We start from the raw sequence: 20,257 nt of genomic DNA on the forward strand, positions 1-20,257 counted from the left end.
GACAGGAGTCGATAGAAGACAGAAAGACCACCAACCTGCGTGCGGTGAGAGAGTGAAAGGCCCTCAGAATCAGCTGCATCGTGGGAGATGCCAATGATTCTAAAGGCCTTGGCTTCTACAACGTGAAGCCGAAGTAGGTGTGAAGCAGGGGAATCAGCCCAGAGAGGATAGTAGTACTCCATTGAGCTGCGGATTAAAGCTTTGATGTGGTGAGAAGCTCAGTTGTACCTAGAAAGGACTTTGCACGACGGAGGATGCCCAGTCAGCGACTGGCTTTGGAGGCCAGCTTGGAAATGTGGTTTTCCCATGAAAGATCATGGCTGATAGTGAGACCCAAAAGCTTGAGTGACAGAACTTCTTTGAGAAGATTGTTGAGAAAGTAGATGGGAGGGTTGTCCAAATGGTCTTTTTGGAGACAATAGTGAGAGTGTGAGATTTGTCAGGATTGAAAGACATGTTCCACTTGTTTGACCAGTTTGTGGTTTTATCCAGGTCTGCAGAGAGTGAAGAGGCTGCTGCCTTCTGATCTGAGGGTTGAGATATGGAGCGGCAGAGAGTGGAGTCATCAGCAAAAACATAGAGAGAACTTTCCAGAGAGTCGGAGAGATCATTAATGAAGACCAGAAAAAGCACAGGTCCCAGAACACTGCCTTGAGGAACTCCAGCCTAGACAGGAAGAGATGAGAGAATTCCATTTAGAGCGACACGTTCACTACGACAGGAGAAGAAGTCCGCCAGCCAAGTGTGGAGATTTCCATGGATACCATAAGAGGAGAGTTTGGAGAGCAGGGCGGGGTGCCAGACCATATCGAAGGCAGGAGATATGTCAAGGGAGATGGCTCTGATTTCCTGTTTGGCGTTGAGGGTCTCCATCCATTGTTGAGACAGCAGAAGTAGCATATCCAGAGTAGAATGACCTGGTCTGATCCCAAATTGATGATCAGAGATCAAGTCATTGGAAAAGAGGAAGGATTTAATATCAGGAGCGATGATTTGGATTCCATGAACTTGCTGATGATTGGGATTGGGAGCAGGCTGATTGGTCTGTAGTTGTAAGGATCTGTTTTTGCACATTTTTTGTGTGAAGCGGTAATGTTGGCTGATTTCCAAGCTGATGGCAGAAGACCTTGAGCAAAAGAGACGATGAAGCGAACAGAGAGAGGGTGAGATAGAGCGGTAGAGCAGGATTTTAGGACCTGTGGGCTGATGCCGTCTGGTCCAGTTTCAGAATCGGAGTCGAGGTTTGACAGAAACTTCTCCACCTTGTCGGAAGAGAAGGATATGGGAACAGCTGGGTACACCTAGCTAAGGTGTGTACAGGGGTTTGAGCGAAGGCCCTGGATGTTTGAGGTCCATACCGTTAAGGAAGAGGGAGGGGAGCATCGGATACAGGAGAGGGGAGGGGCAGGGTAAGATGAGGGAGGAGAGGGTGAGGTCGGGAGAGCTGTTGATAGTGTGTTGGAGATTGCAGAAGAGCTAGGAAGAAGGGGAGGATGATGAGGACAAAAGGTTACATGGTGATGGGATGAGGCACAGTGAGGAGTAATTTGAGGTGGGGTAGAAGGAAGTAGACGTTTGGAGGAGGTGGAGGAATGAGTCGGAAGAGAGGAAGCGGGGAGGCGGCTGCTTTGTGGAGGAGTTAAGTTGCAACTTTGAGGAGGCGAGGTGAGGGGGAAGATTTGAAGTGGAGGGGTAAGGGGGGAGATTTGAAGTGGAGGGGTGAGGGGGGAGATTTGAAGTGGAGGGGTGAGGGGAGATTTGAAGTTGAGCGGTGAGGGGGGGGGGGGGGAGATTCGAAGTGGAGGGGTGAGGGGGGAGAATCGAAGTGGAGGGGGAGGGGATTCGAAGTGGAGGGGTGAGGGGGAGATTTGAAGTGGAGGTGTGAGGGGAGTTTTGAAATGGAGGGGAGAGGGGGTGGGGAGGGGAGATGGGGTGGGGGGTGGGGGGTAAGGGGAAGGTCATGGTGGAATGGGGGAAGGAGGGAGTAGAGGGAGTGTTTCTTTTTAAAATCTTGTCCATTCAATTGAATTGGCCACAGGTGGACTCTTAATCAAGTTGTAGAGACATCTCCAGGATTATCAAAGGAAATTTGATGCACCTGAGTTCAATTTGGAGTGTCATCGCAAAGGGCTTGAATACCTATTGACTCAAGAGATTTCAGCTTTTCATTTTTAATAATTTCGTTGGAGTTTCTAAAAAAAGAATTCCACTTTGACATTATGGGATATTGTGTGTCGATCGATGACAAAAAAAATCCTAATTTAATCCATTTAAAATTCAGGTTGTAACACAAAAAAATGTGAAAAAAGTCAAGGGGTGTGAATACTTTCTGAAGGTACTGTGGCTGAGATTCTGCCGTTTCTTTCCCCAGTTGGATAAAGCCATAACCTTTCCTCCTGGGCCAAACTACTTCCCACTTAGAGGTGGTGACCTGTTTTGTGGTTGCCTCCGTGCTGTCACTGGCCGCCTGGCTTTGTGATTTGGGAAGTGTGAGAGTTTGTGCTGCGGGTTTAAGTTCCCCTCATGAGCCCACAACAGTGCTGGTTACACGCACGTGCCTCCCATTACCCGAGTTCATAATCCACTTTATTGTTCCTTGATCTTTTCATTATTATTTAATGTGCAACCTCTCGCGCCGTTGTGGAAGTTGGTGTATAAGGTATTCTGGATTTATCCCTAAGACTTACCTCCTCTGCTCTCAGTTGATGGCCGTCCTAGCACAAGCTCCATCCCCTTCGGGAGTCTTCATAGAGAGCGGGCGGGTGCTGCGGGTGCTGTGGGTGTGTCCTGCTGGATGTGTCTAGCGAAGTGTCTCCCTGTGCCATCTCGTCTGACTGGTTACCTTACTTGCTTGTCGAGCTCAGCCTAGGACTCGTGGTTGGGATGGAGCCTGCATTTCCTTCCCATTTCCCGGTGTCATTTCCAGAGCGTAAGGACTTGCGCTTACCCTTTTTTCAGACACTCAGATAATGTTCCTGGTAAGAAGTACTGCACATGTCATCGGGGCCTGTCTGTTTTACTGTCGCTTCTCTTGTACCTTTTCTCTTTTTCTTCCCTTTACTTGTTCGGTACAAGGCACTCTGATAAACTAATTTGCTTTTCTTTGTCTATATGATGTGCCATCGTACTGGTATTTTTCCTGTTGCGTTGCCATCAGTTTTTTTCTTTTTTCTTTTAAAGCTGTTCACTTTTAATCTTTGAACTCGACATTCACTTGGTGTGTTTCACCATATTATGATGATAGCACTCCTATAGCGATTCCTCTTCGTCTGCCTCTCGTGAATGGTGATTCTCTTCATACTACTCTCACGATGCCTTCTCATACTACTCTCACGATGCCTTCTCATACTACTCTCACGATGCCTTCTCATGCTACTCTCACGATGCCTTCTCATGCTACTCTCACGATGCCTTCTCATACTACTCTCACGATGCCTTCTCATACTACTCTCACGATGCCTTCTCATACTACTCTCACGATGCCTTCTCATACTACTCTCACGATGCCTTCTCATACTACTCTCACGATGCCTTCTCATACTACTCTCACGATGCCTTCTCATACTACTCTCACGATGCCTTCTCATACTACTCTCACGATGCCTCCTCCATCCTCCTCTCATGATGCCTTCTCCATCCTCCTCTCACAATTCCTCCTCCATCCTCCTCTCACGATGCCTCCTCCATCCTCCTCTCACAATTCCTCCTCTCACGATGCCTCCTCCATCCTCCTCTCATGATGCCTTCTCCATCCTCCTCTCACAATGCCTTCTCCATCCTCCTCTCACAATTCCTCCTCCATCCTTCTCTCACAATTCCTCCTCCATCCTCCTCTCATGATGCCTTCTCCATCCTCCTCTCACAATGCCTTCTCCATCCTCCTCTCACAATTCCTCCTCCATCCTCCTCTCATGATGCCTTCTCCATCCTCCTCTCACAATGCCTTCTCCATCCTCCTCTCACAATTCCTCCTCCATCCTCCTCTCATGATGCCTTCTCCATCCTCCTCTCACAATGCCTTCTCCATCCTCCTCTCACAATTCCTCCTCCATCCTCCTCTCATGATGCCTTCTCCATCCTCCTCTCACAATGCCTTCTCCATCCTCCTCTCACAATTCCTCCTCCATCCTCCTCTCACAATTCCTCCTCCATCCTCCTCTCACGATGCCTCCTCCATCCTCCTCTCACAATTCCTCCTCTCACGATGCCTCCTCCAGCCTCCTCTCACGATGCCTCCTCCATCATCCTCTCACGATGCCTTCTCCATCCTCCTCTCACAATTCCTCTTCCATACTCCTCTTGCGATGCCTCTTCCATCATCCTCTCACAGTGCATCACGACGATGTGTGTATCTGTGTGCATGTATGTACACCGACTTGATATTCCATCGAGATTGGAAGGGAATTTTGAGCATTTTTCCCCCAATCAAAGTCACTTTTGATCTATTTCTCAAGCCATTGATGATGTTGAATGTTTTTTTGGCTTTTCTCCTTTATTGAGCGTCCATTTTCCCTCATGCCAGAATTGATGGTGATGTTGAAGCTCATAAGTTTCGGAAAGCCCATTTCATGTAAGGAAGTACAGCCTTGTGCTCAGCGTAGGGATTAGTAATTTTGCAAGTGCACGTCACAGTGATACGAGCAGCACAGTGCCTCTGGAGGTTGGCGGACTTTCACATTGGCCTGTTTGCAAATTGTGCAATGAGGCCACCAGCTTCATGGTTTAAAGCCAGTTTTCAACATTAAAAATGAATAAAAGAAGGATTATATGCTCTACCTACCTTGATATTCCCAGACTCTGCTTTTAGCAATGTTTCTTCACTTTCCGCTTGCTCTTCTTTCAGGCTCTTCAATCACCACTGTATGGGGTACATGATTTAATGTTGTTGCTTGTTTATTTGTTTTTATTCACTTCCTTTGATTGGGATTTAAACTCAACTGTCAGCAGGGAATTGCAAACTGACAGTAGAATTGCTTTGTGTTCAAATAAGATTTAACTCTTTTGGAAAAGAGACGAGCACAATACCTGAGCGAGCATGTTATATCACTCGGTCTCGCCTTAGATTCGATACCAAGGGGAAATCGCATTTTGTTACAGCTCCCCGGGCTGCACGGCTTTGGACGAGACTTTGAACTGGCTGTATTTTGTGAACGTAAATATCACATGGCGTCTCTTGAAGATTGCTTGATGGTGAGGACGGGTGTGGTGGTTGCATTACAGTAATCCCGTGAAAACGACGGTGGATGTCTGAAAGTACCAGGAGGCCCTTGGGTGACATTGATTATTTTTGTTCCAGTAAGCGAGTGTCGTGGATGCGTTGTGCTGAGAAGAAAACATGTAATGACCTTTGCTACGATGGGTGTTCTTTGCACGTTGACGTGGCAGCAGCAAATAGGCTGCTATGAGGTGGGCTAGGCTGTTTATTTTCCTTAACTTGTGGAGATAGATGGCGAATAAAGAAATAAATGTGCCGAAAATGTAATTAATTAAATTATGCAAAATTCAGTTGGCTTTGTGCTCATCACGATGCAGTTGTGTACTTACAATGATGTCTTTCCGATGGCACCTCTCGGCTTGTAAGTTATTTCCTGCATAACCCACGGGTGTGCTTGATGCACAAGCCATTCCTGTGTTTGGCACGGAATCCTGTGTTTGGTACGGAATCCTGTGTTTGGTACGGAATCCTGTGTTTGGTGCGGAATCCTGTGTTTGGTGCGGAATCCTGTGTTTGGTGCGGAATCCTGTGTTTGGTGCGGAATCCTGTGTTTGGTACGGAATCCTGTGTTTGGTGCGGAATCCTGTGTTTGGTGCGGAATCCTGTGTTTGGTATGGAATCCTGTGTTTGGTGCGGAATCCTGTGTTTGGTGCGAAATCCTGTGTTTGGTGCGGAATCCTGTTTTTGGTGCGAAATCCTGCGTTTGGTACGGAATCCTGTGTTTGGTACGGAATTCTGTGTTTGGTACGGAATCCTGTGTTTGGTACGGAATCCTGTGTTTGGTACGGAATCATGTGTTTGGTGCGGAATCCTGTGCTTGGTGTGGAATCCTGTGCTTGGTGCGGAATCATGTGTTTGGTGCGGAATCCTTTGTTTGGTGCGGAATCCTGTGTTTGGTGCGGAATCCTGTGTTTGGTGCGGAATCCTGTGCTTGGTGTGGAATCCTGTGCTTGGTGCGGAATCCTGTGTTTGGTGCGGAATCCTGTGTTTGGTGCGGAATCCTGTGTTTGGTGCGGAATCCTGTGTTTGGTGCGGAATCCTGTGTTTGGTATGGAATCTTGTGTTTGGTACGGAATCCTGTGTTTGGTATGGAATCCTGTGTTTGGTACGGAATCCTGTGTTTGGTACGGAATCCTGTGTTTGATACGGAATCTCTCGTGGCCTTTAATAACATGCACATGTCGTTTGGTGTCTGCGAGTAAAACAGTAGGCCTAAGATTATTTTAACTAATATTCTGTCAAAATTTATTTAAATCCTTAAATGATTTTTACAAAGCGTTTTGCAAAAGGTGTCTTGTGCATAGTTTTGGATGAAAATGACAGACTGTCATAATTCCCCCAACCCTCCCCCCAACACACATTAATCAATTTTGAGATGGTGGTTTAACACACATTCTTTGTCTTCTTGGAACATTATATACTTGAACTAACTGAACTAACTCATCCACCCTGCGCAGTGTTCAAGTGCAGTACATACAGTGCTGTACTTTAATTGTAATACAATAATGATTTTAATGATCATTTTTTAAAATGCGGAAGTTTAGTGTGATTGAAGTAGTCCAGAAGCAGTCCCGAATCCCACCCTTTTTACACCACCCTTTGAACCTTTATTCGAAATGAAGTACAGTCAGACCCTGACATTCGCGGGGGATACGTTCCTGGAAAATGTCGTGAATGTTGAATCCGCGAATGTGGGGGCATTGTTTGAATGGGAGTGTGTGTTGCGAGGGGGTTGGAGGGGGGGGGGGGGGGAGGTGGTTTAACAAATGTAGAAAATATGATTTGGGATGGGGGGTTAAGGTGATGGTGGAGAAAAGCTGTCTTGTTGATCTGGAGGGAAGAAGAATGAGTGGAGATGAGCAGTGGTTCTGCATTTAGGCAGTTTCACTATGGGCGGTTGCTGCTGGACCACCTGCGTCCTGCAGATACCAGAGGGGGATAAAGCACGGAGAGGGCAGATGGTGCAAGTCTTGACAAGGTGCCACCAGATTTTAGAGGAGGGAGACAAGTTTGAAAGCTCATTCTAAGATTGGACAGATATTGTTTTCTGGCTCTCCAGAGAGTAGACACTTGTTGTGAACTTTATGGAATGATCTGAGGTTGTCTTCAGTGGGATTTGCCTTCCAGGAGGAGAATGCTTTTGGTTCTCACTATCTGCTATGATCTTTCCTGGGAAAACCACATTTCCAAGCTGGCCTCCAAAGCCAGTCGCCGACTGGGCATCCTCCGTCATACGGAAGTCCTTCCTTGGCACTTCTGAGCTTCTCACCGCATAAAAAGCTTTCATCCGCAACTTGATGGAGTACTGCTCTCCCCTCTGGGCTAGTGCTCCTCGGCTTCATGCGGTTGAACCCAAAGCTTTCAGAATCATTGGAATCTCCGGCGATGCAGCTGATTCTGAGGGCATTTCACTCTCTCACCATAGGCAAGTTGGTGGTCTTTCTGTCTTCGACCGACTCCTCTCCAGCCTAGCTCCCCCAGCTCTGTCTGTGCTCTGTCTGTGCTCTGTCCCCCAAATATTCCTCCAGGATGCACAAGATCTGCCAGCAACCCTCTTCTGGTGAAACTGCCAAAATCAAGACTGTCTATTCACCTTCACTCTATCATTCCTCTTTTCTCCCACCTCTGGAACAAACTCCCACACTCTCTTCAATCCCACTCGTCCCTCCAGGTCTTTAAAATAGCTGTTCACCACCATCTCTTATCTTCCCCCATCCAAAACCTTGATATTTTCTACCCCCATTAATACAAACCAAATCCACCCGTTTCAAATTCCGACTTCATTCCTGAAATTCCTCGTAGTGTCCATTTGTTTTATACTGTGTACCCCCCCGCCCCCTCCCCCTCCCTTCCACAGATCTACCGATGTCCCTGTTCTCTACTGTTGCTGTACTTGTGTGCTTTCCTCTCTCCCCAACCTCTTGTTTCCCACACCCTTTATTATATGTTTAATGTGTCCGTTTATGTTTTTGTATTTTATGTGTTAGGTCTTACATTAGCCTCGACTTTGTATACAAAAAAAAAATGTTTCAAAGCAACTTAAATGCTAATTGTTTTAAAGCAACTGCCGCACCACAGGATTCACAGTACCAAGAGCAGAGAATGGGTAAGATAAAATTGAAGACAAGATGGTATGAATCTGTCCATAAGAGAGAGCAGGTTTCTGTGGAAGAATTTCCAGGCTGAATTAATATCAGTCACGGTGAATATAGAAGACCAGACCTGATGTATAAAAAAAAATTTTTTTTTTAAATCGCAAAGCATGGACGTAGAAGCAGGTTGCGTGTTATGAAGCACAAATGCGCAGGGGCCACGAATGTTGAAGTCTGACTCAACTGTGAAACAAGATTTTTGGAATTTTGTTCTACATTGTTCTAGTATATATAATAATTGATGATTATTAAATTAAATAAAATAATGATTGTAAAAGTCGTATAAATAAATTCATTCTGTTTTTTACCGTCATTTTCCACTGTGTCTATTACACCATCCAAATCTAACCTGATACATTAGTTCTTCATGCCTCTTGTTTGTATCCTTTATAAGGTACTTGGGGTATGTTGTGTTCGCTACATGGTGATCCACTCAAGATCTTGTGAATGTGGGAGCTAAAAATATGAGTGTTAACATTTCTTAAAGAACAGTAAGATACGTGTTAGGGCAACATGGTCTCAATGGATGTCTAGCTGCGTTGAAAACCTTTTTCTAAGAGTCGACTAAAACAACAGTCGACTAAAAAGAGTCGACTAAAACAACAAGGCTAAATTGGCAACAAATGAAAGAGTGGGATGGCCAAACCTCGAAGAAGGTGTTCTCTATAGTCTATAGAAGTCCAAGTTTGAACTGTTTGGCAATAATAAATTTGCCAAAAGCAGATGAGGGAGAGATACAACAGTTAAACAACCAGCATACAACAGCGACAGTGAAGCATGGAGGGATGGGGGAGAGGGAGGTGGGTGGATCAATAAAAGTATGGGCTGCTTAGTGGATTTACAAAAATTGAAGGTACATTGAATGCCGACAGCAAGTTTTAATCCATCATGCCATTTCTTTGGGAACATGTCTAATAGTAATAGGGCAGGGATGTATCTTCCTACATTAAACCAGCCCAAGCTTACAGCCGTTGTGGTGATGGATGAACTGTATGGGAAGCAAAGAGGCTCATGGAACACATCATTGAGGCAATAAGGGGTTATGCAGCACCCTCCAAAAGTATTGGAACAGTGAGGTCAAAATTGTTATTGCTATATACTCAATAAATTAGGATTTGAGATCAAAGATGAATATGAGGCAAGAGTACAGAAGGTCAGCTTTTTATTATTTATTGGTATTTCTATGCATATACAGTGCCTTCAGAAAGTATTCACATCCTTTGACTTTTTCATATTTTGTTGTGTTACAGCCTCAATTTAAAAATGGGTTAAATTGAGATTTTTTGTCACTGATCTACAAATAATATCCTCAAATGTCAGTGGAATTTTTAAAATGGAATTTTTACAAAATAATTCAAAATGAAAAGCTGAAATGTCTTGAGTCAATAGGTATTCAACCCCTGTGTTATGACACTCTAAATTGACCTTAGGTGCATCCAATTTCCTTTGATCATCCTTGAGATGTCTCTACAACTCAATTGGAGTCCACCTGAGGCCAATTCAATTGATTGGACATGATTTAGAAAGAAACACACCTTTCTTTATGAGATCCCAGTTGACAGTGCATGTCAGAGCAGAAACTCTACCATGAAGTCCAAAGAACCGTCCGTATAAATCTGAGATAGAATTGTGAGGAGGCATAGATCTGGGGAAGGGTATAAAACCACTTCTAGAGTGTTGAAAGTTCCCAAGAGAACAGTGGGCTCCATCATTTGGAAATGCAAAGAATATGGAAGTACACAGACTCTTCCTGAAGCTGTCCGTCCGACCAAACTAAGCAACTGGGCAAGGAAGGACCTTGGTCAGGGAGGTGACCAATAACCTAATGACCACGCTGACAGAACTACAGCATTCCTTGGCTGAATTGGGCAAACCTGCCAGAAGGACAACAGTCTCTGCAGCACTTCACAAATCTACGCTTTATGGGAGAGTGGCCAGATGGAAGCCACTCCTGAGAAAAGGCACATGACAGCATGCATGGTGTTTGCAAAATGCACGTGAAAGACTGAGCGCATGAGGCAAAATATTCTGTGGTCTGATGAGACGAAAATTGAACTCTGTGGCCTGAATGCAAAGCGCTACATCTGGTGAAAACCGAGAACAGCTCATCACCCATCTAACACCATCCCTATTGTGAAGCATGGTGCTGGCAGCATCATGTTATGGGGATGCTTTTCAGCGGCAGGGACTGGGAGACTTGTAAGGATAGAGGGAACAATGAATGGAGCCAAATACAGGAAAATCCTTGAGGGGAACCTGCTTCAGAGTGCAAAAGACCTCAGACTGCGGCGAAGATTGTGTGACGTAAAAGTCCTTGAGGGGCCCAGCCAAAGCTCAGACTTGAATCCTATTTGGAATCTGTGGAAACACTTGAAGATTGCTGTTCACCGACGCTCCCCATCCAACTTGGCAGAGCTTGAGCAAATCTGCAAGGACGAATGGGAGAAACTCCCCAAATCCAGATGTGCAAAGCTGATACAGATAGATATATGGTATATACCCAAGAAGACTCGAAGCTGTAATCGCTGCTAAAGGCGCTTCTACGAAGTATTGACTCAGGGGGTTGAATACTTATGTAAATTAGATATGTCTGCATTTAATTTTTTATAAACCTGTAAGAATTTCGAAAAAAAAATCCACTTTGACATTATGAGGTATTATGTGGGAGATCAGTGACAAAAAAAAATCTCAGTTTAATCAATTTTAAATTCAGGCTGTAACACAACAAAATATGAAAAATGTCAAGGGGTGTGAATACTTTCTGAAGGCACTGTATGTTTTACCATTGCAGAACAATAACACCTTTTATGTTCAGTCCCCCCATTTTAGGTAAGCATAAATATTGGAACAAATGACTTGAAGGTGTTTGTTGTTGCTCATATGTTTTGTGTTGCACTGATTGTTCACACATAAAAGAGCTGTGAATCTAAATTCATGGTTTTGGCCATTGCTCTTGTCTTGGAAGTCTGCCTTTGGAGACAGTTGACATAAGCCAACATGAAAACCACGGAATTGTTTATGAAAGAAAAGCAAGCAATTTGGAAGCTGAAAGAACAGAATAATTCACTTAGACAAAAATTGGGCAGATCAAATACAACAATTTGAAATATCTTGAAAAATAAAGAAACCCGTAGTATACCTGGCAATGGACAAAGGCTAGGTCGTCCAAGGAATATAACTGCAGTTGATGACAGAAAAGTCATCAGAGCTGTGAAGAAAACCCCAAAAACAACTGTCAGTGACATCACCGACATCCTCCAGAATGCAAGGGTGAGAGGATCACAATCTACCGCTGACAGAAGACAGTAGAATTACAAAGACCCCACCGTGAAATGCAAACCTCTCATCAGCACCAAAAATAGAAAAGCCAGATTTGAATTTGCCAAGAAGTACCGTGCTGAGGTGAGCCAGTGAGTTCTGGAACAAAGTGTTATGGACAGATGAGACCAAGATAAACCTTTACCAAAGGGATGGAAAGGCAAAAGTGTGGAGAAAGGAAGGAACTGCACATGATCCAAAGCATACTACCTCATCTGTGAAGCATAGTGGAGGTAGTGTCATGGTTTGGGCTTGCAAGACTGCCTCTGGAACTAGCTCACTCATCTTTATTGATGATGCAACTAATGATGGCAGCAGCAGAATGGATTTCGAAGTGTACAGAAACATTTTGTCTGCGCATGTGCAACAAAATGCCTCCAAATTCATTTGTGGTGCTTCACCATGCAACAAGACAATGACCCCAAAACAACTGAACACAACCAAGGAGTTCATCAGAGGTAAACAAAAAAAAAAAAAAAAATGGAAGATGTGAGACTAGCCAAGTCAATCTCCTGTTTTAAATCCAATGGAGCATGAATTTCACTTACTGAAGAGGAGTCTTTTTTTTTTTTTTTTTTTTTTTTGTATACAAGATCGAGGCTCGTGAAAGAGCGAACATTAATCACACAGAAAGACAAACAGACACATGAAACAAATAACATCGGGAGCGGTAGACAAGATGGGGAGAGAGGGGGAAGGACACAAACACAACATTTGAGAGCAGGGACCGAGAGACATGGAGACATCGAGAGATCTGTGGGAGGGAGAGGGCTTTGGGGGGGAGGCATGTGAAGGGGGGGAGGCATGTGAAGGGGGGGGGGGTGGGAGAGGTATAAACATATGGACACTGCCAGGATTTCCAGGAAATAAGTTGGAATTTCAAACAAGGTGGATCTGGGGTGAATTAGTGGGGGTAGAAAAGATCAAGGTTATGGATGGGGGAAGATAAGAGATGGTGGTGAACAGCTGTTTTAAAGACCTGGAGGGAGGAGAGGGATTGAAGGGAGTGTGGGAGTTTGTTCCACAGGCGGGAGAAAAGAGGAATGAAAGAGTGAAGGTGAGCAGAGAGCCGAGATTTCGGCAGTTTAACCATCAGAGGGTTGCTGGCAGATCTTGTGCGACCTGTAGGAATATTTGGGGGACAGAGCACAGAGAGAGCTGAGGGAGCAAGGCCGGAGAGGAGTCGGTAGAAGACAGAAAGACCACCTACCTGCCTGCGGTGAGTGAGTGAAAGGCCCTCAGAGATAGCTTCATCGCGGGAGATTCCAATGATTTTGAAAGCGATGTGTAAAGTCTAAAGTCAGAAACCCCCTAAAACAAACAACAACTGAAAATGGCTGCAGTAAATTATTAGAGCTTCTCTGCTCTAAGAGAGAGAGCTTCTCTGCCTCACACCAATGTTCACACTGAACTCCTCCGACATCCCAGGACCAACCAAAACTCTTCCCTTCATCCCCTTTACATTCCTTCCACCAACCTAACTGCTGCTTCCGGCACTCCCAACCATATCAGTGTTGCCCTCACCATCTCTCTCGGGACAGTCTGTTTATCTGGATGGTGGTTATGTTTTCACCTCTGTCTGTTTGTTTGTCCGTTTGTGAACAAAATATCTCAAAAAGTTGTGGACGGATTCGGACGAAATTTGGCAGAGATGTAGCGTATGTCACAAAGACGAAATGTTTAGATTTTGGTGAAGATCTGGATTCGCATAGGCTTTCCCTTTTTCTTTAATGTCATCTGCACTTCCTCTTCTGTGAGGACCTCTACCAACTAACCTTTCTCTTCCACAGAACTCAGTAGCTCCAGCTCACCGTTGCTTCCTTCATTGTTGGTTCAACAGCTGTTTGAAATATACGTCCTACACTTTCAATACTGCGCCCCTCTCTGTGAATAGCCTCCCACCTCCATCCTTAATCACCACCCCCTCCCCATCATGTCCTTGTTATCATCATCCCTGTCAGGAGCTAATTTATAGATCATCTTCCTCCCACCATCCTCTTCCAACTTGTTGTACACCTCCTCTTCCATATCATTCCTTGCTTTGTCCACAGCTCTCCTTACTGCTTTTTTCTACCAATACAGGTGCAGCAACCGTACATCTGGATGCCTCCCTCCTTGATCTTTGTCTGTCTGCCTCCATCATTAATCTTCTCTATCCTCTTCCAAACCTCCTTCTTTTCACCAACTGCCTTCGCTACCTCCTCCATCCACCATACCTGGTTTATATCTCTCGACGGTGCACCGTTTTCTGACGTCCTTCCACACAACACTTCTGCAATTCCCCGAAATGCCTCTCCATGCTTCTTTTACTCCTCCAAACCTTCTGCTTCTTCACTAAGTTGCTCATGCCTGGCCCTCACCCTCTCCTTGTACTCTACGGCGATGTTTCCCCTACACACTCCCCCACCTAATAACCTTCTGACCCTTGGTCTTAACCTCCCTCATTTTCTTCATCCTCACCACAAACACCACAGGGTTGTGCTGGGTGGTAACATGCTCTCCTGCCACTGCCTTGCAATCTTAACCCTCCACAGCTGTCGCTTCCTTACCACCACCAAATCGAGTTATGTTCTGTGCTGTCCACTCCTATAGGTAATCTTACCACAATTTCACAAAGACCTAAATGTATCACGTTTTCTTTTACATCCTTTCCCTACTAAATGGTCCTTCGTTCCACAGATGATGCAACGGGGAAGTATGTAGGATGACTTAAAGGTACAGACCCAGAAATACTTGATGTAGACCTAGACTGAGATAATCATAATGCTTTTCTTGTTGGAACGTTATAACACACAGATTCATCACCATGACCACCATTAGGATCCCCTGTCTTGCAATAATTCGCTTCATGTTTCTCCCAATGTACTTTACTCTATTTGTGAAGCGAGAATAGCATCTACAACAATGGACTTAACTTTCAGCTACATCCGACAGTTTGAGTGACCAAGTACATGCATTGGTGTCTCTGAGCATCTTTTCCGGACCATCATCTGCTTTCAGCACATGCTTTAACCAACACCCCACTCTTCTCCGTGAATTTAGACACCTGCGAAGAGGTTGAATCGCCCATACTATGCAGTAAACACCTCATTTCCTTGTCACAACAAGGAGAAAAGCATGTCAAATGGGCGTGGCCATGTTGGAACTGGGTGTGGCCTCCAAGGAGCACCAATCGCCAGTACAGGAAAGCATGGACATGCCCTCTGGTGATTCACCACTTTCAGGCCCTGTTTATTCCCCTTTGTTCCTCACTGTGCAAATGCAAACAGTGAGGGATGTTTTCATGGTACAGTACTTTGAACAATCTTTCAGCCAAATTTTGTTCTGTTCCACTTCCATGAGAGGTGCAATGATGAAGCTACGTAGGTGCCAGTGCACCATGGCAATAGGAGCATTTTACCCATAATTTACATCATACCCCTTTTGGTTAAAGGTCAAATGGCGGTCTAAAAAATAAATAAAAAACGTTTATTGTACTCGCTCAGTTTTGCCAATGTGGAATCTTGAAGACCATTTGGCCTTCCAAGATGTTCTTGGATCATAATAGTGTACTTGCATTGAAGTTGTGCACATGATATTTGATTAGTGTCTGACTTACTTTTTTTGGATTGTGACCTTATTAACAAAAAACACCTTTCCAATCATAACTTGAATGCTTTTTACGGCTAGATTGTAGATGGGGACACATTTTCTTAATCTACACTGTATCCCTAAATGTTGAAGATCAAGGCCATATGGCGGTCCGAAACAAATATGGCTATCACTGCACCACGGGCGCCTACCGCTGACGGGCGATCATGGTGAGGCCTACCATTGGCGATGGTTTTATGATCGCAGATATCTGGTTGTCTCCGAATATCCTTACGATTTTCATGATAGTACGCTGATGTCTACCAATTTATTAGTCCCCTACCTGTTTCACCTGAGGGGACTATAGGTTTGCTGTCTGTTTGTCCATTTGTCCATCCTTCCCACCTGTGGTTTTCCAGACTTTCTGTCCTTACACTTTAACATATTCAACTGAAACTTGGTACATGGCTTTATTATGATAATATACAGAAGTTTGAGTGTCAGGGCATTTCATCAATTTTTCCACAGAGTTATGCCCTTTTTGGACTTCGAAAATATAACGTCGGTAGGGGACATGCATTTTTTATTTTTTTTGTATACAAGATCGAGGCTCGTGAAAGAGCGAACATTAATCACACAGAAAGACAAACAGACACACAAAACAAATAACATCGGGAGCGGTAGACAAGATGGGGAGAGAGGGGGAAGGACACAAACACAACATTTGAGAGCAGGGACCGAGAGACATGGAGACATCGAGAGAACTGTGGGAGGGAGAGGGCTTTGGGGGGGAGGCATGGGAAGGGGGGGGGGGGGGGGGTGGGAGAGGTATAAAACATATGGACACTGCCAAGACTTCCAGGAAAGAAGTTGGAATTTCAAACAAGGTGGATCTGGGGTGAATTAGTGGGGGTAGAAAAGATCAAGGTTTTGGATGGGGGAAGATAAGAGATGGTGGTGAACAGCTGTTTTGAAGACCTGGAGGGAGGAGTGTGATTGAAGTGAGTGTGGGAGTTTGTTCCAGAGGCGGGAGAAAAGAGGAATGAAAGAGTGAAGGTGAGCAGAGAGCCGAGATTTCGGCAGTTTAACCATCAGAGGGTGGCTGGCAGATCTTGTGCGACCTGTAGGAATATTTGGGGGACAGAGCACAGAGAGAGCTGGGGGAGCAAGGCCGGAGAGGAGTCGGTAGAAGACAGAAAGACCACCTACCTGCCTGCGGTGAGTGAGTGAAAGGCCCTCAGAGATAGCTTCATCGCGGGAGATTCCAATGATTCTGAAAGCTTTGGATTCAACAGCGTGAAGCCGAGCCAGGTGTGAGGCAGGAGCACCAGCCCATAGGGGAGAACAGTATTCCATTGAGCTGCGGATGAAAGCCTTGTATGTGGTGAGGAGCTCAGGTGTGCCTAGGAAGGACTTCGCACGACGGAGGATGCCCATTCGGCGACTGGCTTTGGAGGCCAGCTTGGAAATGTGGTTTTCCCAAGAAAGATCATGGCAGATGGTGAGACCCAAAAGCTTGAGCGACAGAACTTCTTGGAGAGGATTGTTGAGAAAGTAGATGGGAGGGTTGTCCAGTCGATCTTTTCGGAGAGACATAGTAAGAGTGTGAGATTTGTCAGGATTGAAAGACATGTTCCACATGTTTGACCAGTCTGTGATTTTGTCCAGGTCTTCAGAGAGTGAGGAGGCTGCAGACTGCCGATCTGAGGGAAGAGGAATGGAGCGGCAGAGAGTGGAGTCATCAGCAAAGAGATACAGAGGATTTTCCAGAGAGTCAGAGAGATCATTGATAAAGACCAGAAAAAGCACAGGGCCCAGCACACTGCCTTGGGGAACTCCAGCCTGAACGGGAAGGGGAGATGAGAGAAATCTATTCAGGGCCACACGTTGACTACGACCAGAGAGGAAGTCCGCAAGCCATGCATGGAGATTTCCATGGATACCATAGGAGGAGAGTTTGGTGAGCAGAGCTGGGTGCCAGACCGTATCGAAGGCACGTGATATGTCAAGGGAGACAGCTCTGATTTCCTGTTTGGCATTGAGGACCTCCATCCATTGTTGAGACAGCAGAAGCAGCATGTCCAGAGTAGAGTGACCTGGTCTGAAACCAAATTGATGATCAGAGATCAAGCCATTGGAGAAGAGGAAAGATTTCATATCCGAAGCAATGATGGATTCCATGACTTTGCTGATAATTGGGAGCAGGCTGATTGGTCTGTAGTTGCAAGGATCTGTTTTTGCACCTTTTTTGTGTAAAGCGGTAATGTTTGCTGATTTCCAGGATGCTGGCAGATGACCTTGAGCAAAGGATAGGGTGAAAAGAACAGAGAGAGGGTGAGATAGAGCGGCAGAGCAGGATTTTAGGACCCGTGGGCTGATGCCATCTGGTCCAGTTGCAGAATCAGAGTCGAGGTTTGACAAAAACTCCTCCACCTTGTCAGGAGAGAAGGTCACAGAGTCCAGGAGCAGTTTGGTTTGACTGGGAAAGGTGGGAACAGAGAGAGATGGGTTTGGGACTAAGGATTTTGAGGCAAACACAGAGTTGAGGCATTCGGCTTTGTCACGTGCGATGTCAACTGTGTGGCCATTTGAGGTAAGGGAGGGGATGGAGGGGGAACAAACACCAGAAACGGATTTGACCAGACGCCACCAGGATTTGGAGGAAGGAGACAGGTTTGAGAGTTCATTGTTGAGTGAGGAGAGATAGTGCTTCCTGGCACTCCTGAGGGTAGACACACACTTGTTCCGAGCTTGGTGGAAGGAACTGAGATTTCCTTCAGTTGGATTAGCCTTCCAAGAGGCAAAGGCAAGTTGTTTCAGGGCAACTGCCTCACCACAAGATTCAGTGTACCATGGACGGGAGGAAGGGTAAGACAACTGAAGGCGAGATGGGATAAATCTGTGCATGAGAGAGATCAGTTTGCTTTGGAAGAATTCCCAGGAAGAATTGATGTCAGAGGCAGTGGAGATGGGAGACCAATCCAGACGATTGATGGCTGCTTGAAGACCGTCCCAGTCGGCCTGAGTGAAATGCCAGACTCGTCGACGCTGAGGAGGCTCTCTGAGAATGGCCAGAGAGATGTCCACTTTGACAAGCACATGATCAGAAGAACCGATTGGAGCAGAAGAAGAGCAGCAGACATTAGCAGGGAAGTTAGTCATAAACAAGTCTAGAAGAGAAGATACTCCATTGGCTGAGATCCGGGTCGGGAAATTGACAGATTGTGTCAATCCCAGTGAGTCACAGAAGTCCTTTGCTGAGGTGCCATGACTGGTGAGAGAGGAACCCACACCCAACCAGGTGGCATGATGACAATTGAAGTCACCACATATGAGGAAGAGAGAGTTGGGATGAGTGGATAGAAGTTGGTCCATGTTGTCAGACAGTGAAATGTAGATGGAGTCATCACTGTTTGGGGGACGGTACAGAACACATATGAACAAAAGGTGGGAGCGGAGAGGAAGCCGTAGCCAGAGGTACTCCTGGGGGTGAGGAGGAGAGAGGGCAGTGCAAGGAGAGTGAGGAAGAGAGTTTTTGATAAAGATAGCCACCCCACCACCAGGCCGAGGCTCAGGTCTATCATACCGGAGGAGGGAGTAACCAGGAAGAGATATTAAGGAATCAGAGACATCTTGAAGGAGGAAAGTCTCTGTTAAGCAGATCAAGTCTGGATTGTCAGAAGCAACCTGTATGGAGAGATCAGTCAGGTTTGAGCGAAGGCCCCGGATGTTTGAGGTCCATACCGTTAATGAAGAGAGAGGGGGAGCATCGGGTACAGGACAGGGGAGGGGAGGAGTAGGGTAAGATGAAGGATGAGAGGGGGAGGTAGGGAGAGCAGTTGTTAGTGTGTCAGCGATTGCAGAAGAGTTCCAAGAAAGGGAAGGATGAAGAGGATGAAAGGTTTGAAGGTGAAGGGATGAGGCACAGAGAGGGGTTGTTTGAGGGGGGGCAGAGGAAAGAAGAAGGTTGGGGGGGGGGTGGAGGTATGAGATAGAAGGGAGACGAAGTGGGGAGGAGGCAGCTTTGAGGAGGAGGGGGGAGGAGGGAGAATTGGAGAGGAATGGTATGGGGTGAGATTTGAATGGGAGGGGTTGGGGGGGAGTTTTGAAGGGGAGGAGTGAGGGGGGAGTTTAGGAGGGGAAGGGCAAGGGGGGAGTTCAGGAGTGGAAGGGCAAGGGGGGAGTTCAGGAGTGGAGGGGTAGGGGGGGAGTTTAAGAGTGGCGGGGCAAGGGGGGAGTTTAGGAGTGTAGGTGCAAGGGGAGGGATTTGGATGGGAGGGGCAAGAGGGGAGTTTAGAAAGTGGATGATTAATGAAAGACGAACATTGAAAACAAATTGGGTTTGTTGTGATTTTCAAGTTAACAATCCGGTTCAGAATGATGGAGGAGGGATGGAATGAATGTGAATTTAGACCATGTAGTGAGGGAGATGTATAAGATATTGAATTTCTTTTTTTTGAGGTGGAATGAGTTGGAGAGGAAATTGAGAAAAGCCTTTTAAATAGGAAGAAAAACAGCGTGTTGTAAAATACCACTGAGTAAAACACTGAAGGGGAAAGGTTATACATATTTAAATAATATTTAAACAGAACCGTGAACAATCTTATGTGCACAAAAATACCAACGGGGGGAGAGCCGAGAGGGACCACCACGAGTCACGTGAAGGGCAAACGGTGGATGGCAAGGAGTTAATGGGGGCGGGGTGAACAACACACCTGGACAGAAAATACAGGATGAGTCAACAGTACACGTGGAGAAAGGAAAATAAATGTTTTTGTTTTTTTTGTTTTTTTTGGTTTTTGGGGGTGGGGAGGTGGGGATTTAGAACGTTAGACAGAGTATTATGTTCGGGGTAGAAGGGAAAAAAACTAAGAGCCAAGCAAAACACGATTAAGATAACAAACACCGACGGGGGTACAACTATAAGGCCGCACACGAGGAGCAGAACACGATTAAATAATTACAAGTTACAGGAAATTCAAACCAAAAGTAACTATAATCA

The 20,257-nt window shown here is 45.7% G+C and overlaps 1 protein-coding gene across 18 annotated transcripts in view; it reads left to right on the top strand.

The window, feature by feature from the left end:
* Positions 1 to 20,257, top strand: part of LOC137423483 (retinoic acid receptor RXR-alpha-B) — a 105,987-nt gene that overhangs the window by 62,279 nt on the left and 23,451 nt on the right. For 4 of the 18 annotated variants that reach the window (XM_078774135.1, XM_068110696.2, XM_078774126.1 and 1 more), the window contains exon 2: positions 2,703 to 2,929. The exons of 6 other annotated variants lie outside the window; for them this stretch is intronic. In XM_078774135.1, the coding sequence (XP_078630261.1) occupies positions 2,884 to 2,929 (46 nt within the window). In that variant the 5' untranslated portion in view covers positions 2,703 to 2,883. Of the gene's footprint in view, positions 1 to 2,702; positions 2,979 to 5,097; positions 5,191 to 5,296; positions 5,407 to 20,257 lie in introns of those variants that run through there. 8 more of the 18 variants (XM_068110703.2, XM_078774128.1, XM_078774132.1 and 5 more) reach the window with 4 other exon arrangements.

Source organism: Myxine glutinosa, chromosome 3, assembly GCF_964187855.1.
Source record: "Myxine glutinosa chromosome 3, kmMyxGlut1.1, whole genome shotgun sequence".
Classification (NCBI taxonomy): Eukaryota; Metazoa; Chordata; class Myxini; order Myxiniformes; family Myxinidae; genus Myxine; species Myxine glutinosa.